The 27,031-nt window shown below is 65.8% G+C and overlaps 2 protein-coding genes across 18 annotated transcripts in view; one reads left to right on the top strand and one right to left on the bottom strand.

Moving 5' to 3' along the window:
* The window catches only part of ADCY7 (adenylate cyclase 7), a 39,473-nt gene that overhangs the window by 9,527 nt on the left and 2,915 nt on the right, over nt 1-27,031 (top strand). For 9 of the 17 annotated variants that reach the window (XR_009448920.1, XR_009448919.1, XR_009448914.1 and 6 more), the window contains exons 1-24: nt 688-844; nt 12,882-13,316; nt 13,418-13,621; nt 14,113-14,274; nt 15,994-16,143; nt 16,477-16,625; nt 17,146-17,257; nt 17,382-17,509; nt 17,873-18,031; nt 18,229-18,361; nt 19,149-19,340; nt 19,514-19,548; nt 19,684-19,767; nt 19,959-20,031; nt 20,283-20,380; nt 21,600-21,684; nt 22,072-22,197; nt 22,960-23,058; nt 23,713-23,906; nt 24,728-24,929; nt 25,132-25,287; nt 25,798-25,944; nt 26,393-26,497; nt 26,779-26,893. Coding sequence is in view for 9 of the 17 variants with exons in the window: in XM_059668066.1 (XP_059524049.1) it covers nt 13,083-13,316; nt 13,418-13,621; nt 14,113-14,274; nt 15,994-16,143; nt 16,477-16,625; nt 17,146-17,257; nt 17,382-17,509; nt 17,873-18,031; nt 18,229-18,361; nt 19,149-19,340; nt 19,514-19,548; nt 19,684-19,767; nt 19,959-20,031; nt 20,283-20,380; nt 21,600-21,684; nt 22,072-22,197; nt 22,960-23,058; nt 23,713-23,906; nt 24,728-24,929; nt 25,132-25,287; nt 25,798-25,944; nt 26,393-26,497; nt 26,779-26,893 (3,142 nt within the window). In the remaining 8 variants the exon portion in view is untranslated. Of the gene's footprint in view, nt 1-687; nt 845-4,616; nt 4,721-7,696; nt 7,819-12,881; nt 13,317-13,417; nt 13,622-14,112; nt 14,275-15,993; nt 16,144-16,476; nt 16,626-17,145; nt 17,258-17,381; nt 17,510-17,872; nt 18,032-18,228; nt 18,362-19,148; nt 19,341-19,513; nt 19,549-19,683; nt 19,768-19,958; nt 20,032-20,282; nt 20,381-21,599; nt 21,685-22,071; nt 22,198-22,959; nt 23,059-23,712; nt 23,907-24,727; nt 24,930-25,131; nt 25,288-25,797; nt 25,945-26,392; nt 26,498-26,694; nt 26,894-27,031 lie in introns of those variants that run through there. The other 8 variants (XM_059668072.1, XM_059668067.1, XM_059668069.1 and 5 more) reach the window with 5 other exon arrangements.
* On the bottom strand, nt 1,831-3,987 carry LOC132216287 (uncharacterized). The gene is made up of 2 exons (XM_059665453.1): nt 3,369-3,987; nt 1,831-2,059 (listed from the first exon to the last, which is right to left on the bottom strand). Exons 1-2 carry the CDS (start codon nt 3,845-3,847, stop codon nt 1,831-1,833), a joined length of 708 nt encoding a protein of 235 aa, XP_059521436.1. The 5' UTR covers nt 3,848-3,987.

Genomic DNA, 27,031 nt, shown 5'->3' with positions numbered 1-27,031 from the left:
AAGGGCTTCCCTCTCTCAGGAGGCCTCTGCTCGCTGCTTCCCAGCCCCTCCTACTCTGCTGCCTCACCACTGAGTCCCCCAGGAGCCCAGTGGGGAAACTGAGGCCTGGCAACGCAGAAGGGGAGTGAGGTTTGACTCCTGGCCTCCGGGGGCCCAGGGCTGCCCGGGGCTCTCTGAGGCTCTGGCAGTTTGGAGTGGGGACTCCAGGCATGGGCCCTGGCCTGGCCCCACTTGGGGGGGGCGGCGGGGGAGCAGCTGGGATTGGAGAGGCAGCCGGCTGGGCTGGAGACTTTGGAGTCTCAGAGATGGACGAGGCCCGCCACGATGGGGGTGGAGAAACTGAGGCCAGGGCCAGGGTGTGAGCGGCGGGGCCAGGGCGAGGCTGCGTGCCAGGCTGCGCGCGCCTCTAATTGCTCGTTAAGGATCCATTTGCTCCCTGCCTCCGACCGCGGTCTCGGGGCTCCTAATGGAGGTTTTTGGTGCGTGTTTTATTTTCACTTGTTGAAAATTGTTCCAGCTTAAAGCTTCCAATTTCCATGAAGTCATTGGAGCCGGGAGCCGGGCCTGACAGCTCCCCCCACTCCTGCGGAGGGCTCGGCGGCGGGAGGGAGGGGGCCCCCACGCACCCCTGGGGCGCTGAGCTGAGGCTGCGCTGCCCCCGCGGCCCCGCCGAGCAGGAAGTTGTGGGTCCCAGATGTGACTCACCCGCATTAGGTAGTCGGGGAAGCAGCCTGCACATGTGGGAGCCTGGATGCCGGCCGGCCAGGGGCAGGCGAGGGCCCGGCCACCCGCGAGCCGGCTCAGCCCCCGGCCCAGCTGCCCAGGGCCCCCGGAGGAGAGCCAGGTAACGTGGGGTGTGGGGACGGGGCGCCATCTGTCCTACGGCCGGGCCCACGGGGACCGCCAGACACCAGCCCCAGCAGGCGGGCCTGCCGGGCAGGGGATGGACAGGGTCTGGGCTGGGGGAGGAGGCGCCTCTCGGGCCTCCTGGGCAGACAGCCGGGTGGCCTGGCCCCCGACAGAGGACCAGAGACAACCTGTCACCGGCTCTTCGCCTCGACGGGACGGTGCCGTATCACCGCGGTGTCGTTCATCTGGCCCGTCGCCCCGAGAAGTCTGTGAACCACAGACTCGCCCGCCTTCCGCTCAGGCTGTCACTTTCCACGGACGCGTACACCCTGCTTTGCTCAATGACCGCACACGTGCGAGGAAGGAACACGGGATTATTTTATTAGGCTGAGAAAATAAACAAACGCCCAGCCTGGGAGGGATGCGTGCTGAGACGGCGGAGGCCTGCAGAGCGGGCCAGCTCCCTCTGTCCGGCCTCCCGGCCCGGCCCGGGGCCAGCGCGCACCATGGCGATGGGTCCTTCCGGACTCTCCGCCCACGCGCTCCGCACACGGGCACATGGACACGCACAGGGAGCAGCGCCTCTGCCCTGTCGCCACGGGGAGGTGGGAACAGCGGGCACCGGGGGCTCCCTCTGTGGCCAGCCCTGGCGGGGGGCCAGCTGGGCTCTGAGCCGCAGGCCCCTGGCCCACGGCCTGGACAGGCGGCCGGAGTCCGGGCCGCTCCGCCTGGGACGGCATGTGACCGTGGGCTGTCACTGGCTCTCGGCCACTGAGCACAGCCGGGCGATGTGAGGGGCGACTCAGACCGGCCTCTCTCGGGGGCACCTGCTGTGGCCTCGGTGGTCCCGGCCTCTCCGCGGATGAGCGTGTTCAGTCGTCAGCTATTGAGTATGTTTCGGAAGAAGCCATCCTGTGACTTCGCTGATGTGCTTTTGCCTGGACGAGGCTAAGGAAGATACTGAGATGCCACGCGAGGAGGCTAGAGAGGAAGTGTGGGGGGCCCAGGGGATCCAGCAGGAAGTGCGGGGTCTGGGGGTGCCATCTGGGGGGGCTGCAGGTCCGCCCGCCTCCCGCCGGGCCCTGGGCTTTCTGGGGTTTTCCTGTGGCCCCGGGTGTGGAGGAGGGGAGGCTCGCGATTGTTCCGGATTCTCGGCCCGAGCGGGAAGGTGTGGACGCCGGGGCGGGGGCAGGGGGTCTGCAGTGGTTTTCTGTGGGAGAGAAGTGGCATTTCCGGGTGTCGGGTGCGGGGTGGGCTCGAAGGACCCCGGGGCAGCGAGCTGTGGGATGGGGCAGGAGTGGGGCCTCCACACAGGCTTGGGGGGTGCTTTTAAGAGGAGACAGAGGTCCGGCGTGATGTCGCTTTGGGGATGCGGGCCCCTCTTTACAGTCTGGAACTATCGCTTTAACCCAGCCCTGCCTCCCCCTGCCCTGTAGTGTGGTAGGTGACGTCTGTCCCCACTTTACAGGGGAGAAGACCGAGGCCCAGTGGGGCACTGTCCTGTCCTGGTCACCCCGTGAGTGGGCTTCAGGGGTGTCCACCCCCACCCCCCACCTCTCCCGGGAGCTGTCACGTTTGCATGCAGGACCCTGTGCCTGTCCGTGGTGAGGCCGGTGCAGGGGGGTGTGGGGGGCTTGAGCTGGGCCCTGGTCTGTCCCCCCCAACCCCCCGGGTGCCAGGAGGCTGGGGCCGACTCAGGGCCCTGCGTGCGAGTCGCAAGTCCGGCCTCCGCTGGGAGGTAGGTGACCGGCCCTTTGAATTTTCCGTAACTTTTATTTTTTAAAATATGTTTTTATTGATTTTTATTGAAGAAGAGAGAGGGATAGTGAGTAGACACATCAATGATGAGAATCATCCATCAGCTGCCTCCTGCACGCTCCACACTGGGGATGGAGCCCGCAACCCGGGCGTGTGCCCTTGATCGGGAATGGAACCGTGACCTCCTGGTTCACGGGTCGACGCTCACCCACTGAGCCTCGCCGGCCGGGCAGGACTTTCCATGACTTTTCATCCCCCACCCCAGGGTCAGGGTGAGGTGTCTGGTGGCCGCCCCCATCCCTCACCTCCCCCTCCTGTCCCGGAGGGAGGGGCGGGGCCCTCTCACTGAGTGGTGGCAGCTTGGCCCAGTTGGACGACAATGGGAAGTTCAGGGCCTCTGGGAGCAGGCAGCGTGGTCACAGCCCTGTTGGGGCTTTGGGGGGGTTGGGTCTCGGGGGGGAGGAGGTGCTGATGGAGGATCTTTGAAGCGTTTACTCTGCTTAAAAAGTCCCACGTAGCCTGGCCGGTGTGGCTCAGTGGTTGAGCGTCGACTTAGAACCAGGAGGTCATGGTTCGGTTCGATTCCCGGTCAGGGCACAGGCCTGGGTTGCAGGCTCGATCCCCAGTGGGGGGTGTGCAGGAGGCAGCCAGTCCATGATTCTCTCTCATCATGGATGTTCCTCTCTCTTTCCCTCTCCCTTCCTCTCTCTGAAATCAATAAAAAAATAAACATTTTAAATAAAAAAATGAGACGTAGGTACGTAGCTGAGCGCTGGGAGTTCCTGTGGCCTGGGTCAGGGGAGCGAATGAGATGCCGCATCTGAGCAGCCAGAGGAGCGGGGTCGTGTGGGGGTCCCGGGTGCAGCCCCCTCCAGGCAGAGCCAGTGACACTGGTGGCAGCCGCGGCTCCGGCCCCCTGGCCCCCTCCGGGCAGCGGCCGCATGAGAGGAGCAGGGCTGGGCGGCTCGCACCTGGGCAATGGGTGCTGTGGGTCCCGCAGGTCGGTGCTGGGAGGAGGTGCCGCGCTGGGCCTGGGCGGGAGCCGCTGAGCAGGGAGGCGGCTGCGTGGCTGTCCTGCTGGGGTGCGGCTCCATCTGCCCGGCCGGCCTCGGGCCCTGGGCTGATCCTCATTCCTCAGTTTCCTCCCCTGCGGAGTGGCAGTGCCCGGGCAGGTTTCGGGGAGAGTGACAGGCATGAAAAGCACGTCCCAGGCATCTGAGACCCGCAGGCCCGGCCCCATGGCTTCCCTGGCCGTGGCCGGAGGCCTCCTGCCGGCCCGTGGGGCCCAGTGGCCCACCTGTGGCTCCTGCCATCCCCATCCCCCAAGGAGGTGGCAGCGTGCCCACCGATAGCCATCGGCATCCGGCTCCACCCACCGCTGCCCACGGATTTCTCAGCTGCCCGCGTCACGGCGTGGCCTTGCCCAGCCCTGGCGACACCTGGTGCGGAGCCGCTTCCGGGCCCACGCCCCTGTCCCCGCGCCCATCTCGGTGGTGGCGGCGGGTGGTGAGCCTTGGCCGGAGTGGGCTCAGCTCCTCTTGGGTGACCTTCTCCCGCGTTTAGGAGGTTTTCATAGCCCCGAGGTCACTTCACGCCGGAACAGGCTGGCGTGGGGGCGTTTTCATCCCCGTGGCTCGGGGGAGAAACCGCGTCCTGGGGGACATGACCCGCCAGAGCTCAAGCACACGGGACCCGGTGCAGGGGTGGGTGCGGCTGTATTCGGCCGGGGCCGTGGAGTTTGGGGTCTGAGTGTCGCCTGCGTGTTGGCGGGGTTGCACCCTGGGAGCTGGAAGTGCGTGGCCAGGCCTGTCTGGGGAGAGGGGTCCCTCCCGGGCAGTGGCAGGCCAGGCGCCCTGTGCTGGACGGGGCAGGGCAGGCTGTGCATCCAAATCAAGTGGGCGCGGCGGCCCTCCTGGAGGAGGTGGCAGCTGAACGGGCATGGAAGGGCGGGCAGGAGTCTGCCAGGCAGAGGGCGCCAGGGGTGGGGAGGAGGCAGTGCTTTCAGGCTGCAGGAGGCTGGAGGGCGGGGCTTGTTTGGGGAACCGAAATCAGTCAAATCATGCAGCCCCGAAGGAGGCCTCGGGGAGCCCAGCTGGAGGTTCCTGGCCGGGGGGTGAGCAGGACGGGGCTGGGTGTTTTTGGGGTCCTGGGCAGGTGCGGGGAGCCTGGTGGACTACCCCAGGGAGGCTCGGGTTTGTGGGGGGCGGGGGTGGGGAAGCTGTGGCCTGAGACTCCATTGAGGCACTGTGTGCCCAGCCGAGCCTGGCTCCGGAGAACAGGTTTGTGGGAGGAGTGAGTGGCCCGGATGGGGGGGCTGGCTCCAGGGCCGGCGATGGAGGGCCCCCGAGCTCCATGTGGGTGCCCCCATGTGGGTGCCCTCCGGAAGCCGGGCTGTGGTTTGGGGTGGTCGGCCGGGCTGCTTGCCTCCAGAAGGGCACTTCCGGGCTGTGCTGGCCCGGCCCAGGTGCTCAGGAAGCGGGGGAATGGGGTCCCCCTGGGATGGCGGCTGGCGCTGCAGGAGCCAGACTGGGACCTTGGGGCCCGGCAGCGGCTGCAGGCGCAGTGATGCCTCCCTGGGCCCTGGGAATGGCCAGGGGCCGCCAAGGCCCCGAACGTGGCCTGCGGGTTCCAGGCGGGGTGCCCTGGCCCCTGCCCTCCCTGTGGTCCGCTCCATTGCTGGTCTGAGGAGACGCTGGAGGGATCAGGCCCGGGGGCGAGAGGGGCAGAGCTGAGAGGGTCCCCTGGCGGTCGGCCTGGGGCTCTGTGGCAGGTGGGGGTGCGGGGGCAGGGCCCCCTCGCTGCCTTGCGTGGGAGAGGCAGCAGGTGGGACAGGAGGCCTCTTCCTGGCTGGTGTTTAGAGCTCGTTTCTCCTCTTCTCAGGGGCAGGTGTCTCCCCGACTAAAAACTCCCCGAGGGCAGGGGTGTCTCCCTGGCGTCTCCTGTGTCTTCTTCTCTCACCCCCACCCCGGAGGCCAAGCTCAGGGCCGCCCCCCCCACTGTGTGCCCATCCTGCCCACCCCAGGGCCGGGTGGGTGTGGGGGAGTGGGGCTCCCAGACTGTCCGAGAAGGGGAGGGGAGAGGAGGGGAGGGGAGGGGAGGGGAGCGGCCTGTCTGGCCACGGTTGCCCAGGAAGTCTGCTTGTGGGGGGGCTCCGAGCTGACTCTCAGAGGCTCCGAAGTCAGCATTTCCCAGTCCTGCGGGACTTCATGCAGAGAGAGCCCCTTGAGCCAGGGAGACGGAAATGTGCAGCTGCCTTTCATCCAACAAGTTCCTTTCCTGCAGGCCTTGTCAGAGCCTTTGCTCTGCTGATGTGCTCGGGGATCGTGGGAGGAGGAGGGGACCTGCGCTGCCTGTGACAGGAACGGTGAGGGGGCCATGTGTGCATCGCTTGTCGCGCCCGGCCCTGGGCAGAGCCCGTCTCGGGAAACGCAGAGGCGGCGGCTGAAGAGAGAGCCTGGGCCTCGGAGTGGGCAGGTCTGGGTTTGAGGCTCAGCCCTGCTGCTTCCCAGCTGGGGACTTTGGCCGAGCAGGTGAGGATCCTCGAGCCTTCCCCTGGCCGGGGGTCAGGGTGGCGGGACCTTGCCCAGGCCGCTCCCAGCCCTGCTCACTTGGCGGGAGGTGCTCGAGGGCTGACTGTGGGGGACCCCAGCCTGCCTGGTTTTCTGCCTGTGCTTCTGGGTGGGCTCAGAGGTGGTCAGGAGGGTTGGGTGTTATGCTTTCTCCCCTGTCAGCAGACCTCGAGGGCTTGGGGTGGGGGCCAGATGCCCCTGGGAGTTCTCGCTGCCTCGGACCAATGTCCCCACAAACCCCTGCCCCAGTGGATAGCCGCTCCCTGGAGGCCTAACCGGGCACCACCTGGGGGCGTCAGCCGTGTTGCTCCTCATGGCCCCAGGCAGCACCCCGAGGTGCTGACCACAGCTGTCTCCACCCCAGAGGCCAGATCACTCAGGGTGGAGCGGGGGCCTGGGCTGCCGGACCCCCGTGCTGTGGCTCAGGCAGGCCCCGGGTGGGGCGGGAGGCGCAGGTTCTGGGCTCTCTGCCAACCTGATGATCCTTGTCCTCTGACCCGGGTCCTGGGTGCCACGTGCAGCCCGGGGCTCTGCCCACATCGCCCCATCGCACCCCCTCAAAGCCCTGTGTGGTCAGAATGCCGTTCTCCCGTTTTCAAGTGGGAAACTGAGGCACAGAGGGGTCCGCAACTTCCTCAGGGCCACGCACTTAGACACCACGCGCCTAAGATTTGCTTCCTTTTTAAAATAACCTAATGGATTTTTATGTTTACACACACACATGCGTATATGTGCCCCCACACACCAACTAACGTGCTAGGGGCACATCTTTCCAAGTCAACATACTAAACCCACAGTCACTTTAGTCATCAACCGCCTTACATTGTCCTTTGAATTTTTCTACTAGTGTCGTTATCTACTTTATTTATTTCAAAAACCACTTTATTGCGATGTGATTGACATACCCAAAGCTGTCCTTTTTTTTAAACTGCCCTGACTGGGTCTCGAACCCGTGACCTCTTGGTGCATGGGTCGACGATCAACCACTGAGCCACACCGGCCGGGCCGTACATTTTTAACATAGACAACTTCATAAGTTTGGAGATAAGTGTACACACGTGAAACCATCACCGGCATCTATGCCATCAACCGTTCGTCACCTCCGAAAGTTTTCTTTTACTCTGTCTATTATTGTTTTTCTGATAGCACGTAACACCTACCCTCTTAGAAGAAACTTTCAAGTCTACAGCGCAGCATTGTTAACTATGGACACGATGCATACAGTAGATCCAGGTTTTCCTATTAAAGACTTTTTAGAAGACTGCACGAGCTACGTTATGACAGTAGAAGTAGAAACCGCAGATGCAGGGAAGGACGATTTGTTCGCTCTGTCCAACCAGCAGTTTTGGTTTTTCGTGTCCTGGCTCCATCCCTCTCCCAGGCGTTGCTGTTGCCATGGGGATTTTTTGCGGATCCCCTGGGACACGACTGTTCCGGCTGCTGCCCCCTTTTTGACAGCTGCATAGTGTTCCGTCGTGGGGATGTGCCCAGATTTATTTCACCAGCGTCTGGCTGGCAGACACGCTGTTCCCAGTCTTGGCTGTTACACACAATGTTGCAGTGAATACTTTGGACATGTCACCTCACACACCTGACCGTGTGAGCAGGACCAATTCCTTGAAGTAGATTTGCTAGGTCAAAGGTCTGTGTACCTTAGCGACTTGGTTAGATATGACTTAACTGCCTTTCCCGGGTGGCGCTGAGCCTCACTCCTGCCAGGGTGAGCGAGTGCGAGTGTGAGTGAGTGGGAGTGCCTGCTTCTACCCGGCCCGGCCAACACAGGTCTGTGAAGCGCTTTGACCTTTGCCGGTCGGATAAATAAAAATGGCTTTCCTTCGGAGATTTAATCTGCATTTCTCTCTTTTTTTTAACATATTTTTTTTTTTTATAGAAAGGAAGGGAGAGGGATAGAGAGTTAGAAACATCGATGAGAGAGAAACATCGACCAGCTGCCTCCTGCACACTCCCCACTGGGGATGTGCCCGCAACCAAGGTACATGCCCTTGACCGGAATCGAACCTGGGACCCTTTAGTCCGCAGGCCGATGCTCTATCCACTGAGTCAAACCGGTCAGGGCTGCATTTCTCTTATTACGCGTGTGTGTCTCTGTGTGTGCGTGTGTGTGTGTGTGTGTGTGTGTGTGTGTGTGGTCAGCTTCTTTCCAAATGTTTAAGAGCCATTTGCATTGCCTTCCTGTGAACTTCCTGTCCATACCTTCCCCCATGTTTCTGTTGGGTTAATGGCCTTTTCATTTATTTTTTGTTTTTTTGTAGGAACTCTTTACATAGGGAGGGAGGTTCATGCCTCGCGGTAAGACTTGCAAATGTTTTCCTAATGGCTCCTCTGTGGGTTTTGCTTTTGGTAGGTTTTTGTGTGACGTTAGGATGTGTTCGCTATAGCATCACAGAGAATTCTTTTGTGGGTTCTGGCTCCCCTTGGCCACCGTCCGGTGTGAACATGAACCCTCCTGGCTGTCTCCTCTGGCCTCTGCTGCGTCTTTAAACTGGCAGCCAGCCTTGAACTTACACCCTCCTCCCCACCTCTCCCCCCCATGCAGTGGTTCCCCTGGTTCCTGTCTGCGGGTTAGTGGATACATCTCCTCTCCCACCGCTGGGCCCTCTCGTGCCTTGCTGTCCGGGTGGCCGTGGGAGCCCGCTGTCCCGTGGTTCGGGGCGGGGGGGGGGGGGACTCGCACGGTGTGAGGCTCCCCAAGGCCGCTGCACTCCCCTTTCTGCCTTTTTCCTTATCGAGAGGAAGGGATGGGAGTGTGTTAAACACGGGCGGAAAGGTGTTTCCCTCCTAAGAGGAGCTCCGTGCGTAAAGGAGTGAGTCACCAGGGGTGAAATTTCAGGCAAGCGGCGTGGGGGGCACTGCTCTTCCAATAGACGCGGTTGCCTGAGCACCCACTGTGTGCAGCGCCCTTGCAGACACCCGGGGGCTGGGCATGAGGTCTGTGCCTTCTGGGAGCGTGTGCCTGGAGTGCCTGCCTCTTGGCGCCTCACCTGGGGCCTGGCACCCGGAAGGTTCTAGTGCGTATCTGGAGAATGAATGAATGAATGCATGCTTCTCTCTCAAGGTGAATGAATGGATGAACTGTCATTAGAAGTGGCACAGGAGGTGGCAGACTGGATGGATGATCCTGGGCAGCTGGTGCCTTGCGGGTGAGGGATGCATGGGGTATTTGCATTTTAAAGAGGACAGCGGAAAAGCCGAAATGAGGATTTGGGGTGCAAAGAATAATTCCCTACCTATGCCCGCCTCCTCCAGAACCGCCCGGGGGCCAGGGGCAGCCTCCAGGGGTCTCCTGCCCGCTTCTCTCAGTCCTCCGCACGCAGCCACAGCTGGCCTCGGCGGTCTGACGTCACCCCTTCGCAAGCGGGGACCTCGGGGCCCAGGTCGGGCACAGACCTGCCCAGGGCCGGGGAGCAGGTTGGAGGCGGAGCTGGAGCTCAGGCCTCGGGTCCCCAAGGCTGGACGGCAGCCTGTGGCCCCCGGGGCTGGGGTCATCAGCCTAGGGGTTTTGGGGGAGCAGAGAGAGGGGCGGGGCTGCTCACGTCCCTGCTTCAGCTTTCACCCTGCCTGGTGGCTTTGCGGGCTGTCCCCGGAGGGAGGGGCCCTGGGGACCCAGCCTCTGGGTGCCTCTGCCCCAGGGATGGGCCTCCCGGCTCTGGGACTGGGCCTTCTCTCTGGGCTCATTGGCCAGTTGTCCTGCGAACCTGGCCAGTCGGCCCCTGTGGCCTGCGCCTCACTCCCCCGACTTGGGGGTGTGCCGACAGACGAGCAGAGTGAGGCCGGAGTGTGGGTGGGCTGGCGTGCCTGAACGGCGGGCATCCCTTGGTCCCATGAGGTTCCCCTAAGTGCCAGGCCTGTGCTGGGCAGAGCGGCCGCTGGGCTCCCCCACAGCTCCCTCAGCAAAGGCCCCCCCCCCCCCGCCCCGGCACCCAGCCCCCGAGCTCTCAGCCGGCCTAGGGGGCGAGCCGGCGCTGTGGGTTTGGGGTGCGGGCGCAGGGGTGGCGAGGAGACTGAGCGGGCTCCTCTCCTCAGGCCTGTCGCCCCCACTTCCTCTTTCGGAGGCCACCAGCCCAGGCCCTGGAGGCCGGGGTTCCTGCCGGCTCGGCCTGGGTGAGGAAGTGGGGGCCCGCATCTGCAAGCGGGGGGTAGGGGGTGGGGGTAGAGGGGGTGGGCTCGAAGTCCCCAGGGCGTGGTAGGCTGTGGCTGCCGGGTCCTCCAGCTGCACAGGGGACTGATTTCCCGAGCTGCCCTGGAGGCCCCGTCCTGGGTGGTAATGTGAGGCCCGGGCCCCCAGCTTCCAGCAGCTGCGGAACCTGGACCCCACTGGGCGGCATCCGGCCAGGAGAGCCCGGGCGGCCCGTCTCGTTTGTGGGACGGGAAGCGATGGGGTGTGGCGTAGCTCGGAGGGCTTCCTGGAAAAGGAGGCCGCCCTGGACCCAGCTGGCTGAGGAGGCTGCCTGACCTTGCCCTGGGCCTCCACAGGGAGGGGCAGGAGGGGGTGACATTTGAGATGTGATGGGCGCCGTGGGTGGAGGCACCATGGGGGCGACGGGCAGGACGAGAGTGGACCCTGATGGCCTGTGTTCAAATCCCGGCTCTCTCACCAGCTCTGTGACCTCAGGGAAATGGCCGGACCTCAGTCCCACACCCACGCAATGGAAGCGGGAGTCCTACTTGCCTACAGGGCGGGCGAGAGGGTTGGGCACACAGTGGGCGCTCAGTGGCTTTTGGATGTGGATCCTCCACCCCTCTCAGGCCTGGGGTGCAGGGAGTCCTCCTGCCAGGCTCGCATGGGGGGTGATGCTCCTGGCTCCCGTTTCTACCTGAGGGTGCACTGAGCCCCCTCATTCCTCCCTGGGAGGAGGTCACTAGAGAGAAAGCGGGAAACCCCCCTGCCCCCCAGCCTCCCGCGGCCTGGCCGGGGCGGTGGCGTCTGGGACACAGTGACAGGTGTGGGTGTGAGAGGGTTCCCTTCCCAGCTCAGCCCCTTCCAGGGGCCCCTGAGGACCTGTTGCAGCTGCAGGTTCCCGTCACCCTGACCTGAGTGGACCCCCGCCCCCCCCGACTCTGGACCCATCAAAGGGCCGTGAGGACTTCCTACTAAAGCAAAGGGACGGGCCTGCGACTAGACGGGGCCTGAGGCCTTGCCCAGGGAAGGGGCCCTGCGTCTGGTTTAGGGGTGGCTCCCAGGGAGGAGCTGGCCTGGGGGTGTGATGGGGTCCCGGGCCTTCTCTCAGGAGTGAGGGTGCTCCGCTCTGCTCGGGGGCTGGACGGGCCCCTGGACGGGCCGAGGGCTGTGCCAGCGGGCAGCGTGTGCCGCCTGGCCCCCCGCCGTTGCCCGGGAAGCGGCTACTTAGGCCCCCGAGGGGAGTGTGTCCCCGGCGGTTCCCACGCACCTCGCAGCTGGTCCCCTGGCTGCGTGGCCGGCTCAGAGGGCTTCCTGTGCCTGGAGGGGCCGGCCGGCGGCCGAGAGGGAAAGGCAGCCTGGGGCCTTGTGCCTGCGCGTCTGTGTGTGCATGTGTGTCTGTGCCTGTGTTTGTGTGTCTGTGTGCATGCATGCATGTGTGTCTCTGTGTGTCTGTGTGCCTATGGTGTTTGTGTGTGTCTGTCTCTGTGTGTTTATGAGTGTGTGTGTGTCTGTGTGTCTATCTGTGTCTGTGTGTGAATGTGTGTCTGAGTGTGTGTGTGTATGTCTGTATGTGTGAGTGTGTGTGTGTCTGTGTATGTGTGAGTGTCTGAGTATGTGCCTGTGTTTGTGTGTCTGTGTGCATGCATGTGTGCGCTTCTGTCTCTGTGTGCATGTGTGCATGCATTTGTGTCTCTGTGTGTCTGTGTGCCTATGGTGTTTGTGTGTGTCTATCTCTGTGTCTGTGAGTGTGTGTGTTTGTGTGTCTGTGTGTGTGTCTGTGTTTTGAGTCTGAGTGTGTGTGTGTGTGTTTGTGTTTGTGTCTGAGTGTATGTGTGTGTGTCTCTGTGTGTGTGTCTCTGTGTGTGAGTGTCTGTGAGTGTGTGTGTGTGTGTCTGTGTATGTGTGTCTGTGTGTCTGAGTGTGTGTCTGTGAGTGTGTCTCTGTGTGTCTGTGTGTGTGTGTATGTGTGAGTGTGTGTCTGTGTATGTGTGAGTGTCAGTATGTGTGTGTGTGTGTGTGTGTGTGTGTGTCTGTGAGTGTCTGTGTCTGTGTCTGTGTGTGAGTGTCTGTGTGTGTCTGTGTCTGTGAGTGTGTGTGGTTTGCTGGGATGGAGCCGCCATGGGAGTTAGCGTTTCTCGGGGTCGGGGTTGGGGTTGGGGTTGGGGTTGCTCAGCCTGGCATCCCCGAGGGGCGGGCGGCGCTGTGTAGCTGGCAGCCGGTTCAGTCTGGGGCTGCCGCTGCCGGGGAGAGCTCGGCGGGAAGCTTCCGGCTCTCTGCTCAACCACGGAACCACCCCGGCCAGGCCGGGGCTGAGTATTTAATTTCATTTTAATCAACTTCAATTTTTCGAGCCGTGTGTGACTGGTGACTGCTGCACCCCACAGCGCGGTTCCAGGGAGCCCAGGGGACAAGCTCTGTGACTTGGGGTGTGCACAGCCCAAGCAGGACTTACAGGTTGAGGCTGAGAGATCAGACGCAGGCTGAGGCCTGGCCCTGCCGCCCCGATGCCAGCCCTCCCGGACGCGGCCGCCCAGCTCACATCGGGTCGCTTTGTGTGTCTGCAGAGCTGAGGAGCCGTGAGTCTGGTCAGCCTGGCCTGGATGCCAAGGAAGATGCCAGAAGCGCAGTGACCGAGGCCTGGGGTGGAGCCGGCAGGCACCGCGGTGCCCATGGACCTGCAGGCCGAGGGGCCCCCTCCCCAACCCCCCCTGCCGGGCTCGGAGCGGCCAGAGGCCTAGGCCCGCAGGGAGGGTGTCGGCACACAGATGCCCTCCAGGCCCTGGGCTCTCCTGAGTGGGCTTCCCGAGCAGGTGTGCCAGGGGCAGAGCATGCCAGCCAAGGGGCGCTACTTCCTCAATGAGGGCGAGGAGGGCCCGGACCACGATGCCCTGTACGAGAAGTACCGCCTCACCAGCCAGCACGGGCCGCTGCTGCTCACGCTCCTGCTGGTGGTCATCGTGGCTTGCATCGCCCTCATCGTCATCACTTTCAGCTACGGGGTGAGCGAGGCAGGTGGACTGGCTAGCCTGGCGGGCTTCCTGGAGGAGGCGGCGCCCACTGGGGAAGCCGTGACACGTCCGGGTGTGTTTTCCACGCCCAGGACCTCTCCGGACGGCAGGCCGTGCTGGCGACGGCGTTCCTGGCGCTCGCCGTGTTCGTGGTGCTGTACGTGCTGGTATACGTCGAGTGCCTGGTCCAACGGTGGCTCCGGACCTCGGCGCTGCTCATCTGGGCCTGCCTGGTGACGCTGGGCTACGTGCTGGTGTTCAACGCGTGGACGAAGGCGGCCTGTGCGTGGGAGCAGGTACGAGGCAGGGCCCCGGCGCCCCTGGGGGCTGGATGCCGTTCCTCGCTGTGCCGTCTCTGGGCACCAGGCCCCTGTGGAGGCTGCATGGACCAGCAGTGGGGGGTTGGCCCCGGCCCTTCCCGCTCCCGGGCTGTGCTTCTGTGACTTGGGCCCTGGGCTGACCTTGGCCTCAGTCTCTACCCCGACGGGGCGGATGGAGGCGGGAGGCACGTCCGCCTGGCTGGCTGGGCTCTTCTGGGTTGTAGGTAACCCATGTCCAGCTCAGAAAAGCAAAAGGCACGGACGGGCTCATGTGTCAGGAAAGGCTGAGGGGTCGGTCCCGGGGCCCCAGCAGGGGGCCATACCCGACTCCTCTGGGCTCTGCTTCCGCTGTGTCCTTCACCCCCGGGCAGGCCGTGCCCGGGTCGGGCCGAGATGGCCACCAGCGGGGTCTGGGCTGTGTCCTGGTGGGCGGCGGCCGGCCCTGCACTCACCGTGTCCTGTGCCAGGTGCCCTTCTTCCTGTTCATCGTCTTCGTGGTGTACACGCTGCTGCCCTTCACCATGCGGGGCGCCGTCGCGCTCGGGGTCGTCTCCAGTGTGTCCCACCTCCTGGTGCTTGGTACGCTGATGGGGGTCTCCTCGTCACCCAGCGTCTGGGTGTGGCTGCAGGTGAGGGGCTCTGGGGGTCTGGGTGGCTGCAGGTGAGGGGCTCTGGGGGTCTGGGTGTGGCTGCAGGTGAGGGGCTCTGGGGGTCTGGGTGGGGTGCAGGTAAGGGGCTCTGAGGGTCTGGGTGGGGTGCAGGTGAGGGGCTCTGGGGGTCTGGGTGGGGTGCAGGTGAGGGGCTCTGGGGGTCTGGGTGTGGCTGCAGGTGAGGGGCTCTGGGGGTCTGGGTGGGGTGCAGGTGAGGGGCTCTGGGGGTCTGGGTGTGGCTGCAGGTGAGGGGCTCTGGGGGTCTGGGTGGGGTGCAGGTGAGGGGCTCTGAGGGTCTGGGTGGGGTGCAGGTGAGGGGCTCTGGGGGTCTGGGTGGGGTGCAGGTGAGGGGCTCTGGGGGTCTGGGTGGGGTGCAGGTGAGGGGCTCTGAGGGTCTGGGTGGGGTGCAGGTGAGGGGCTCTGGGGGTCTGGGTGTGGCTGCAGGTGAGGGGCTCTGGGGGTCTGGGTGGGGTGCAGGTGAGGGGCTCTGGGGGTCTGGGTGGGGTGCAGGTGAGGGGCTCTGGGGGTCTGGGTGGGGTGCAGGTGAGGGGCTCTGGGGGTCTGGGTGGGGTGCAGGTGAGGGGCTCTGAGGGTCTGGGTGGGGTGCAGGTGAGGGGCTCTGGGGGTCTGGGTGGGGTGCAGGTGAGGGGCTCTGGGGGTCTGGGTGGGGTGCAGGTGAGGGGCTCTGGGGGTCTGGGTGGCTGCAGGTGAGGGGCTCTGGGGGTCTGGGTGGCTGCAGGTGAGGGGCTCTGGGGGTCTGGGTGGGGTGCAGGTGAGGGGCTCTGGGGGTCTGGGTGGGGTGCAGGTGAGGGGCTCTCGGGGTCTGGGTGGGGTGGAGATAGGAGTTCTGGGGGTCTGGGTGGGGTGGAGGTAGGAGTTCTGGGGGTCTGGGTGGGGTAGGTGAGGGGCTCTGGGGGTCTGGGTGGGGTGCAGGTGAGGGGCTCCGGGGGTCTGGGTGGGGCTGTGGTTTGGGCTGAGGGCAGCCAGGCCCGTGGGGTGAGTTGGTCCTGAAGCCTGGAGCCCTACTGGCAGCCCGCTGGCCTCAGGGCAGGCTCTCCCTGGAAGCCGGACGCCTGGGCTGGCACCTGGCCCGTGGTACCCAGAGGCTCAGCTCCTCACCAAGTCCTGGCCCTGTTCTGGGTGCGGGCACTGCCCTGGGGAGGCCTGTTCCTGGGGTGTTGCCCGCAGGGCCGGGGCGTCCCTGGGCTTCTGTCCTGTGTCTGTGTTGAGTGAGTGAACTTGGTCACACTTGGGGCTGCTGTGACATGTGGTTTCCTCCTGGCTGGGCCTGGTGCCGGCTCCAGGGGTGGTGGAGGGGGCTCTGGGCGGCTGGGGGGGGGCGGGGGGGGCGCTGTGCCTTTGGGGACAGTCCCCGGTGCTTCCCTCGGGCTCTGAGCCCTGGGCCCTGGGACGGGCCGTCCTATTTCCCAGAACTAACTGGCTCCCCCGGTCTCCGGGGTCCGGCCCTTCTGGACCAGGGAGGGGCTGGCGGATGCCGAGCCGGCCTGAGCCCTGGCCCCGTGGTTATAGCGACTCCCTAGGAGACCAGCCCCTGCCTGGGCCTCAGTTTCCCTGTCTGCCCAGGAAGGGTGCAGTGGTCAGGGAATGGGCGGGGTGCCATCGCCAGCTCGGCAAGGGGCACAGTCCCCCGGGGGCAGGGGCCAGGCCACACCTGAGCCATGTGTGCGCCCACCTCAGCTGCTGGCCAACGCGATCGTCTTCCTGTGCGGGAACCTCACGGGCGCCTTCCACAAGCACCACATGCAGGGCGCCGCCCTCGAGCTCTTCACCTACACGGTCAAGTGCATCCAGATCCGCCGCAAGCTGCGCATCGAGAAGCGCCAGCAGGTGGGTGCGCCCGCCCCCCCTCCTGCCCAAGCCCCAGCCTGGCCGACTCCCAGGCCCCAGGCCCAGCGTCCTTCTCTGTGGGCAGCAGGCGCTCCCAGAGCCGTGTGTGCAGGGGCCGCGTGGCCGGACACCCCTGCAGGCTCACCCCAGGGGCTGCTGGGGACACGCGGGGATGTGTGCCCGGCTGGGTTGGTGGCAGGACACAGGCCAGCAGAGGTGGAGGGGTGATGGGCAGAGCAGAAAGGAGAGACGTGTAGGTAAAGCCTGGGTCCGACGTCTTCCCGCCTGTCCCACCCCCCATCCCCCTCCATCCCCCCGGCCCCCCGTGTCCAGGAGAACCTGCTGCTGTCGGTGCTCCCGGCCCACATCTCCATGGGCATGAAGCTGACCATCATCGAGCGGCTCAAGGAGTGCGGGGACCGCCGCTACATGCCCGACAACAACTTCCACAGCCTCTACGTCAAGCGGCACCAGAACGTCAGGTGGGCAGCGGCCGGGCCTGTGCGCGTGGCGTCTCCTGGGGAGGCTCCCTGCCTCCCGCCTCCCGTCGGGGCTGTGGGCGGCCCAGAGCTCAGACTGCCGCTGGGAGGTCTGGTGCACGTGCGGCTCTGGCTCCCAGGCGGTCTCTGTCTCCCCGAGCCTCAGTGTGCTCATCTGGGGGATGGGATCCTGCGAGGGTAGGGTGAGGCGGAGCGAATGGGGCCTGTGGTTCTGAAGTCTGCAAAGGCGGGAAGCCAGGTGTAGGCGAGGAGAAGGCCATGCCCAGTGCCGGAGCACCGGCCGGGAGCACCATCGCTCACTGCAGGAGGCTGGGCTGGGCTGGGCTGGGGGGGTCGGGAGGCCCTGCACACTTGGGGTTCGCTTTAAAGTGAAGCCTCAGAGCATCTCTCCCATCCCTATGGGGACTGCGGGGTGCAGGGGTGCGGGGCTCCGGAGGGCCCGTGTCCCTGCAGCCCTGTCCGGCACGGCTGCCTCTGACCCTCCGCTGCCCCCGCCCCCCAGCATCCTCTACGCCGACATCGTGGGCTTCACGCGGCTGGCCAGCGACTGCTCCCCCAAAGAGCTGGTGGTGATGCTGAACGAGCTGTTCGGGAAGTTCGACCAGATCGCCAAGGTCAGCCCGCCAGCCGGCGCTGCCGCCCCTCGGCCACGGGGGTCCGGAGGGTGTGGGCGAGGCGACGGCCTGCGGCCTGTGCGACCCGGGCCCCCCGCCGACCCGCCTCCCCCTGGCCCCGCAGGCCAACGAGTGCATGCGCATCAAGATCCTGGGGGACTGCTACTACTGCGTGTCGGGCCTGCCCGTGTCCCTGCCCACCCACGCCCGCAACTGTGTGAAGATGGGGCTGGACATGTGTGAGGCCATTAAGTAGGTACCCGGGGCCCGGGGCCGGTCCCTGTGATGGTCTCCCCCTGCCTCCCGGAGCACGGTGGGGCAGGCATCGTCCCCATTTTTCAGATGAGGAAACTGAGTTTCGGGGGCAGGTGGCGAGCCTCGATCCCTCAGCCGCCTGTTTTGGGTCCCCCCACTGGGCCTCCGAGCGTCGGGAGCTCAGAGCTGGGGCGTGAGGGTGGGCAGCTGGGCTCCCTTCCCCCGAGGGCAGGCTCGGCAGCAGGAGGCGCTCAGGGCCCCGCCTCCCCTGTTCCTACACCCTCCCCCAGGCCACACCCCCAACTGGGACCCCGAGCCTGCCCTCGGGTGAGGTGAGGTGACCCTCCTGCTCTGCCCCAGGCAGGTGCGGGAGGCCACGGGCGTGGACATCAGCATGCGTGTGGGCATACACTCGGGGAACGTGCTGTGCGGTGTCATCGGGCTGCGCAAGTGGCAGTACGACGTGTGGTCGCACGACGTGTCCCTGGCCAACAGGATGGAGGCGGCTGGAGTCCCCGGGTGAGGCCCCCAGGAAGCTCTGAGCTCCTGACACTGGACGGGGGCTGAGGCGGGGGGCAGGACGGATCAGTGAGCTTGCGGGGGGCGGGGGGGGAGCCGGCTGGGCTCCGGGCTGCCGGCTCTGGCTGCTGAGCACCCTTGGGTGGTGCCGGCCCTCTCTGGGCCCTGCTGCTCCCCCTGACTTGGGTCTTCCCCAGGCGGGTGCATATCACAGAGGCGACCCTGAACCACCTGGACAAGGCGTACGAGGTGGAGGATGGGCACGGGCAGCAGCGGGACCCCTACCTGAAGGAGATGAACATCCAAACCTACCTAGTCATCGACCCCCGGGTACGCGGCTCCGATGCAGGGGGGGGCAGGGGGACACCCACACCCGGGGAAGGTGCCTGGAGGGAGAGCGGCGAGAGGCCTGCTGGGGTGGGAGGGAGCCCCCCATCACTGGGTGTGGTCCAGGCCCCAAGTAACGCCTTCCCTGGGCCTCAGCGTCCTTCTCCATGAAATGGGGATAACAAGGGCCCCCCACATCCCTTCCCCGAGGAGAGCCCCGGGCGCACGGTGAGCACCCGGGAAATCAGTCACTAGGCGTTTGCTTTCCCTGCGGCCGGCGCTAATCGCCCGGATTTCCGAAAGGCACGTTTGAAAGCCGCGCTTTGGATGAGGCTCAGGAAAGCGGGGAATGGCCGGGGGCTGCGGAGCCGGGGGCGGCGGGGCCGGCCTCCACGTGTCTGTGTCCGTGTCTGGACTCTGCCCCGCGGAGCCGGCCTGGTCAGCGACGCCTCCACTTTCATCAGGACCCCGAGGTGGGGGCCCTCGGGCCGCTCCCAGCCGGCCCCGCGCCCCCGCACGGGCCGTTCTCCCCGCCCGGGAGGCCAGCTTGTCCCCCGGCTGCCGGTGACTCATCCTTGGGGCGCGTTCAGGAATGTCGGCCACGCAGGCTCTTCGCGCTCCCTCACCCTGGCCTTGGCCGTCCTCCGGGCTGGCCCGACTGCCGAGAGCCTCTCCAGCCTCTCCAGCTCCCCTGTACGGCCCCCCCGCCCCCCGCCCCGCAGCCTGCTGGTGCGCAGGGGCCACGAGGTGCTCAGTGAGAGTGGAAGCGAGCGGTTCTGTGTCCCCCCAGAGCCAGCAGCCGCCCCCACCCAGCCAGCACCTCCCCAAGCCCAAGGGGGACGCGGCCCTGAAGATGCGGGCCTCCCTGCGCATGACCCGCTACCTCGAGTCCTGGGGCGCCCAGCGGCCCTTCGCCCACCTCAACCACCGCGAGAGCGTGAGCAGCAGCGAGACCCCTGTCCCCAACTGCCGGCGGCCGAAGGTAGGACCCGTGCTCCCGGGGAGCTGGGGACCCGGATGCCCCTCAAAGTCCAGTTTGGTCCAGGGGTGGTCCCACACCCCCACACCTGCCCGTGTGTCCGAGGCAACAGGCCGAGACCGGGATGGGCTTCCGCCCGCGTTCTGGAGGCTCACAGTCTCTCCCCCTCCTTCCAGGCCATCCCGCTGCGGCGCCACCGCACCCCCGACAGGTAGGTGTGCTGTCCCCTCCCCGTCCCAATGGCCTGCCTTTCCCGCCAGCCCTGTCCCAGTCACCTCCTCCAGGCAGGCTGCCCTGACTGCTGCGCGGGTCCCTGGGGTGATGCTGGGTGCGTGTCTAATTCCAGAAGTGCGTCCCCCAAGGGGCGGTCGGAGGACGACGCCTATGACGACGAGATGCTGTCAGCCATTGAGGGGCTCAGCTCCACGAGGTGAGGGGCCCTAGATCTCTGTGTGCCCTGCCCCCTCGAATGGGCCCCCAGGTGGCCCAGTTCCAGTCATGTCCTGGGAGCTCCTTCCCCTCCCTGGTGCTGCCTCCTGAGAGGGGGGCCCTGCCCCCTGGCCATCCCTTTCCCCGGGGGGCCCTCCCACTCCCCACATCTCACTGCCCTTCTGCCCCCAGGCCCTGCTGCTCCAAGTCTGATGACTTTTACACCTTCGGGCCCATCTTCCTGGAGAAGGGCTTCGAGCGAGAGGTGAGCGCCTGGCCGTCCGGGAGGGGCCTCGGGCCCTGGCCGTTCAGGGACGTGGAGATAAAGCGGGGGAGCTGGGGGGTGGGGAGGGCAAGGGTCCCCTCTAGACACCAGATGGAGACAAATGAGAGTTGGTTGTCAAGGAGGGTGAGGTGCTTTAAGGTGATTAGCTTGAGTCGGCCGAAGGGGTCAGGGCACGTGGCCCTGCGGGGGCCTCTGCGGTCGGGCCGCCCCTCACGCTCTCCTGCCCCCAGTACCGCCTGGCGCCCATCCCCCGGGTCCGCCACTACTTCTCCTGCGCCGGCCTCGTCTTCGTCTGCCTCCTGCTGGTCCACGTCCTGCTCATGCCCAGGTCAGTCGGGGTGGGCAGGACGGTCAGCCCACCGGGGTCAGGCGGGGGTCGGCGGCCCGCGGGGGGCCGGATGTCACGAGCCCACGAGGCCTCCGTGGCGTCCCCACCCCTGGAGTTCCCGCCCTTAGCTTTTGCTTTCATTGAACGGCTGCTCCCTGGAGCCTGAGCCACAGGCCTCCCAGCTCCCACACGCCTCTCACCCTGGAAGCCTGCCGTCCGCACGTGGGGGGCATCTCCCGGTGGGCCTCCTGCCTGGCGCCCTCCCTCCCTCCCTCTTAGCCAGCGGTTCTCAGCCTGTGGGTCGCAACCCCTTTGGCGGTCGAACGGCCCTTTCACAGGGGTCGCCTAAGACCATCCTGCATATCAGATAGTTACATGACGATTCAGAACAGTAGCAACATGACAGTGATGACGTAGCCACGAAAATAAAATAATGTTATGGTTGGGTCACAGCGTGAGGAGCTGTATTGAAAGGGCCGGAAGGTTGAGAGCCGCTGCTGCTGTGGGACACAGAGGCCCAGAGGCGTGGGTCATGCATTCTCCGGTGCCCACCGCCGAGAGGCTGCGTCTGCCCCCAGCGCCCTGTGCGGGGCCGGGTGGGGGTGAGGCCATGGAGGGAGGAAGGTCAGCCCCTTGCTGGTTGGAGGGCGGTTAGGCCGCAGTGTTGTCTCACTGAGACAAGACAGGGAGCTTCTGGACCAGGCCCGAGGCTCCCGCTGCCAAGTCACTCATTTTTAAAATATATTTGTATTGATTTCAGAGAGGAAGGGAGAGGGAGAGGGAGAGAGAGAGAAGCATCAATGATGAGAGAGAATCATGGATGAGCTGCCTCCTGCACGCCCCCTATTGGGGATCGAGCCCACAACCCGGGCCTGTGTCGTGACCAGGAGTCCAGCCGTGACCTCCTGGCTCACAGGTTGACGCTCAGCCACGGGCTACGCCTGCGTTCCCTCCCTCCCTTGTACTTGGTGCAGACGGGGACGTGAGCTTGCCGTCGGGCCTCAGGTCTGGCCAGGCCCTGGAGCTGTCGGCGCAGCAGCTGGACACGGGTCAGAGGGCTCTGAGCTGAGTAGAGAAGAGCAGCTTGGAGGTGGGGGGGGCGGTGCAGCCAGGAGGCTGCTGTGCGCCTGAGGACTGGGGTGCTGGGAGACGGGGGAGCGTGTCGGAGGCTTAGCCCTGAGCAGACGCTCCCCCAGAACTTAGGCCTGTCCCTCTGCAGGACGGTGGCTCTGGGGGTGTCCTTCGGGCTGGTGGCCTGCGTGCTGGGGCTGGTGCTGGGCCTGTGCTTTGCCGACGAGTTGCTGGTGAGTGAGGAGGCCCTGACCCAGCACCGTGGGGGCCCACGGGTGTCGGGGCTGAGGAGGTGTGAGCCCGCCCCCTGACCCTCCTGCCTCAAGGGCAGTCACCGCGTCCCCCCGGCGCTTCCCCCAGAGGCGCCCCCAAGCAGCCGTAGCTGTCCACAGCCCCGAGGGGGGCACGTCCCTCTGTCTGGGCTCCGCACGTGTCTGAGCTCCGGACACAGCACCTGCCCATGCTCCCCAGCTGAGCGAGATCGCGGGCTCTCACAGCTGCGGGGCCCTGGGGCTACCCTCCCTGAACCCCACCCTGCCCCCGTCCCCCACAAAGCCTCAGGCAGGGTCCCCGCTGTCCTGCCCGGGGCGGGAGCGGGTGACGTGAGCCTGTGTTTCCAGCGGTGCTGCCCGGCCTGGACGGGGCTCCGGGCCGTCTCCGGGAGGGTGGAGACGCACCCGCTGCTGCGCGTGGCCCTGGCCGTGCTCACCGTGGGCAGCCTGCTCACCATCGCCATCGTCAACATGGTGGGTTCTGGTGCCGGGTGGGGCGGGGCCTTGGCGAGGACCCTATGCCCGCCTCCCGGTGGCGGGAGCCATGCCTGAGCCCGGGAACCTCCCAATTCTGGGCCCCGAGAGTTTTGTTGCCTAAAAGCCACCCGTGGCGGAACCCTCCGCACAGCCCCGTGGCTGGGCCTCCTGGGGGTTCTGTGGCGGTGAGAGCTCCTCCCCCATTTTCCTGTTTGGGGCCCCAGGGAGCTCGCGCGGCCAGCCCCACAGGAGGTGTCCTGAAGCACGGTGTCCCAGACACCCCGTTCTTTCTTCCCGGCCCCCCGAGGAGGCCCGTCTCACCCTCGGGGAGACTGGGGGCCGTCCTGGGCTCAAGCTGGGAGGACATGGGGCCCCTGCCTCTTGGGCCAGGCTCCGTGTCCACATCCATGTCACACCTAGTCAGGTCTTCCCCACTCCACGCCCCTGTCCCCACCTCCGTGCCCATCCCCACTCCACGCCCCTGTCCCCACCTCTGTGCCCGTCCCCACTCCACGCCCCTGTCCCCACCTCCGTGCCTGTCCCCACTCCATGCCCCTGTCCCCACCTCCATGCCCGTCCCCACTCCATGCCCCTGTCCCCACCTCCGTGCCCCTGACCCACTAGACTCTGACACAGAGCTGGGCCTGGCGGGAGGTGCCTGTGATGCTGCCGGAGGCCTTGGGCCCAGCCCTGCTCGGCCTGGCAGGTCCTGGAGTCCCAGGCCCTGACCACCTGTCACGGGTGCCGTCTTCTCTGCAGCCCTTGCTGCCCTCCCCAGCCTTGGGGCTGCCTGCTGGGAACCAGACCAGCTTGAGCAGCCGGGAGAGGACCCCCTGGACCCCCTGCGAACTCCTCCCGGTGAGTGCACCGGCCCTCGCCACCCCGAGTCCCCAGAGTGCGGCCGAGTGGAGCCCAGCCTCTCCAAGGAGAGGTGGGGAGGGCCGCGGGGGGCGGAGCTGGAGACCACAGGAGTCTGGGTGTGGGCGCACTTGGTCCAGAGTGTGGGTGGGTTTGATCCAGCTCAGGGTGGGGCTTGACTGCAGGGAGAAGGGTTTGGTCTTTGTTCTGGGGGCAGTGGGGAACCACAGCATGCCCTAGAGCAGGAGAGAGAGGTGCAGAGACGCACTGGGAAGGACAAGCTCACGGCCAAACTCAAGGCAGGGAGGCTGTTCAGGCATGTGTGCGCCCCGCCCCCGCCCCTGCCCCACCCCTGCCCCAGCCCTGTCCTTCCCCCTGCCCCGCCCCGCCCCGCGTCACATCTCCACACCAGCAGCATTCCCATGGCGTTGTTTCCCTGAGCCCACTTGCCCTCAGGGGAAGTGAAGGTCGGTAAAGACAGCACAGGGAGGTAGACTCCTCGGCCTGCCCCTCGTTAGGGAGTCAGGCGGCCGAGGGCGGTGCTGAGACATGCGGCTCTCCACGGGGCCCCAGACGCCCCTCCCTGGGTGAGGGCTGGGCCAGGTGTCTCTCAGGGACCGGAGACGGTGGGTGACCAGCACCCCGTCCCCCCAGCATCACACCTGCAGCTGCATCCTGGCCTTGGTGGCCTGCTCCGTCTTCCTGAGGATGAGCCTGGAGCTGAAGGTGGTGCTGCTGACGGCGGCCTTGGTGGCCTACCTGCTGCTCTTCCACCTCTCCCTGTGCGCGCAGTGGGACTGCTGCGGCCCTGGCCTGCGCAACCGCACCGAGACCAACGCCACCCTCAGGTGGGGCCCGGCCCACTGCCCGTGGTGACGGTGGCCCATTGTTTCCATGGCATTTCACTGAGCCCGTCGGGTGGGCACCTGCGGGGGTCGGCGTGGTTTCCTTCACAGGAAGGGAGTCATGGGCTCCAGGTCTGCGCGCTCCGAGCTGAGTGACTGGCTGGCCGGTTCTCTGGGGAGCGTCCCTGGTCTCATGGGCCACCTGGGAGGTCCTGTGTGCAGGCTAGTCTGGGGTGGGGAAGAGGCTTCAGCTGGAGTTCTAGAAAGAGCGCTGTGTCTGCCCTACTCCCAGATGGTGGGTGGCACCTATGGCCCAGGGGGCAGGTGTGTGCGTGGTCCGGACAGGTGGTGACCTGTGGCCCAGGGGGCAGGTGTGTGCGTGGTCCTGACAGGTGGTGACCTGTGGCCCAGGGGGCAGGTGTGTGCGTGGTCCTGACAGGTGGTGACCTGTGGCCCAGGGGGCAGGTGTGTGCGTGGTCCTGACAGGTGGTGACCTGTGGCCCAGGGGGCAGGTGTGTGCGTGGTTCTGGGGCTCTGGCCTAATTGGATTGAAAGAGGGCCTGACTCCCCTTGGGCTAGAGGCTGGGACCGGGGGCCCAGGACAGGCTGCCCCTGCGGGTTGCCTGGCACCTGTACACCTGCCAGGGCCCACGTCCGCCCCACCGGGCCTCCGGGGCTGGCGCCTCCTGCCCCCTTGCGCCCGGGCATCCTGTTCAGACCGAATGTGGCCATTCCTTGTCATCCGGGCCTGAGCTCAGATGCCCCCTCAGGAGGCCGACCTCTGACCTGCACCCCTTTTCTCCTTTGTCCACGGTCTGCGCCAGGCGACCGGTCTCGGTGGCTCTTCCCGGGTGGCACTGGGGGAGTCTGGGCCCCATGCCCATGTTTGGGGGTGAGAGCTGGAAGGGACCCTGCCTCTCCCTTCACTCCCTCAGCTCCTCCGCCTGCTCCTGGTCGGATCTGAAGACCATGATCAGCTTCTACCTGGTTCTGTTCTACGCCACCCTCATCTTGCTCTCCCGACAGGTGAGCAGGCGGCCGCTGCTGCCTCCCAGCTCAGCCGCCGACCTGCCCTCCTTGGGAAGTGCCGGGCGGGCTGGGCCGCCTCAGACTGGGGGCAGATGGTCCTGGGGGGGACGAGTGAGGCGTTCACCACGGTCACAGGGTGGGCCCTGCTGCAGGGTGGCAGGTCCCCGCTCACGGGGCCAGGACTCCGTCCCGTCCGCAGATCGACTATTACTGCCGCCTGGACTGTCTGTGGAAGAAGAAGTTCAAGAAGGAGCGCGAGGAGTTTGAGACCATGGAGAGCGTGAACCGCCTGCTGCTGGAGAACGTGCTGCCGGCCCACGTGGCCGCCCACTTCATCGGGGACAAGCTGAACGAGGTGCGGCCGAGGCGGGCGGCCGTCGCTCCCGGAGGGAGGGCTGAGAGCCACCACGTGCTTCCTGTGGTCCTGGCCTCACGGTGGGGCCTGCGGACGGTGGGAGCTGCTCGCGCAGGGACAGGGGCGTGGGCGCCGACCTGGGCGCCTCCCTCCCGGGCTGTGGCCCACGGAGCCTGCCAGGCAGGATGTGGCGTGTAACCGACAGTGATGAGCGCGGTGCCACCAGTCCGTGCCGCCCGGTCAGAGATGGAGCGTCTCCTGACTGAGACCGCTACTCAGGGGGCTCGGGACCCCGCTCTGCAGACCCAGGGCATTTAAGAGCAAAAATCAGCCCGAGCCTCTTTCCGACCACCTGACAGAAACTCCCATTTTTATTTTTTAAAAATCTGTGTACTGATTTTAGAGAGAGGGGTAGGGGGAGGGAGAGCCCCCTACTGTGGATCAGGCCAGCGTCCAGCTCCTCCGGCTCCAAGGGCCGGGAGGTGGCCACAGGCCCGCTTCTCCCCCCAGGACTGGTACCATCAGTCCTACGACTGCGTCTGCGTCATGTTCGCCTCGGTGCCCGAGTTCAAAGTGTTCTACACGGAGTGCGACGTCAACAAGGAGGGGCTGGAGTGCCTGCGCCTGCTCAACGAGATCATCGCGGACTTCGATGAGGTGGGCCCCGCCAGGGCGGGCGTCAGGGGCACATGCCCACCTACAATGTACCACCACTTGGAGAGGGCACACGACACATCACAGCCCTTTCCTCGCTGCACTCAAGGGTTTGGGTCCTCTCTGGCCGGCAGCTGGCTCCGGTTAGCAGCAGGCCCTGTGGAGGAATCCCTGCCAGCCCCCGCGGTTGGCCTGGGTCGGTCGGGCCTGCCTGGGAGCTGGGGACAGAACCAGCATCCCTGTGGCAGAGCTGGCTCCTTAGCAAGACCAGAGGCCAGACAAGCACAGACAGGAGCAGGGAGAGAACGCCCTGGTCCATAGGGGCGGGCGAGCAGGCGGGCGAGCCCAGGGTGAGAAAGGGCTCCGTCAGAAGGGCCAGGGTTGGGTGGGAGCCGCCCTGAGATCTGGGACAGGCCGCCAAAGCCGCCCCAGCCCTGCCCTCTGTCCGCAGCTGCTGCTGAAGCCCAAGTTCAGCAGCGTGGAGAAGATCAAGACCATTGGCAGCACCTACATGGCAGCTGCGGGGCTCAGCGTGCCCTCTGGGCATGAGAACCAGGTATGCAGCGTCTGGTGGCCTCTGGCCCAGCCCCACGAGATGAAATTCCAGGCCCAGACCTGCCACCTAAAGGGGGCACCTCCACGCCCTGACCCAGGAGGGAGGGTGGTGAGGGGGAACTCCAGGGCCCTCTGCTGAAGCCCCTGCCCCATCTCTGCCCGCCGACGGCCCCTCCCGTGGGCCTCATGCCCACACAGTGCAGATCAGGGCGGCTGGCGCATCCATCTACCCGTCGAGGCGGGAAGACGGGGTGTGGCCGGGCCTGACGGCGCTGTCCCCAGGACCTGGAGCGACAGCACGCCCACATCGGCATCATGGTGGAGTTCAGCATGGCCCTGATGAGCAAGCTGGACGGCATCAACCGGCACTCCTTCAACGCCTTCCGCCTCCGCGTCGGTGAGGCCCCGCAGGCCCCGTCCTCGCCCGCCTCCTGGGAAGGGTTCTGGAGGGCCCTGACTTTCCGACCCCAGCAGCTGGCATACCACAGACATGACTCCCTTTTAAATGACACATCCCTACAGACAGCGGGGAACC

Source organism: Myotis daubentonii, chromosome 15 (assembly GCF_963259705.1).
Source record: "Myotis daubentonii chromosome 15, mMyoDau2.1, whole genome shotgun sequence".
Lineage (NCBI taxonomy): Eukaryota > Metazoa > Chordata > Mammalia > Chiroptera > Vespertilionidae > Myotis > Myotis daubentonii.
This window is presented reverse-complemented; position numbering and strand designations above follow the sequence as displayed.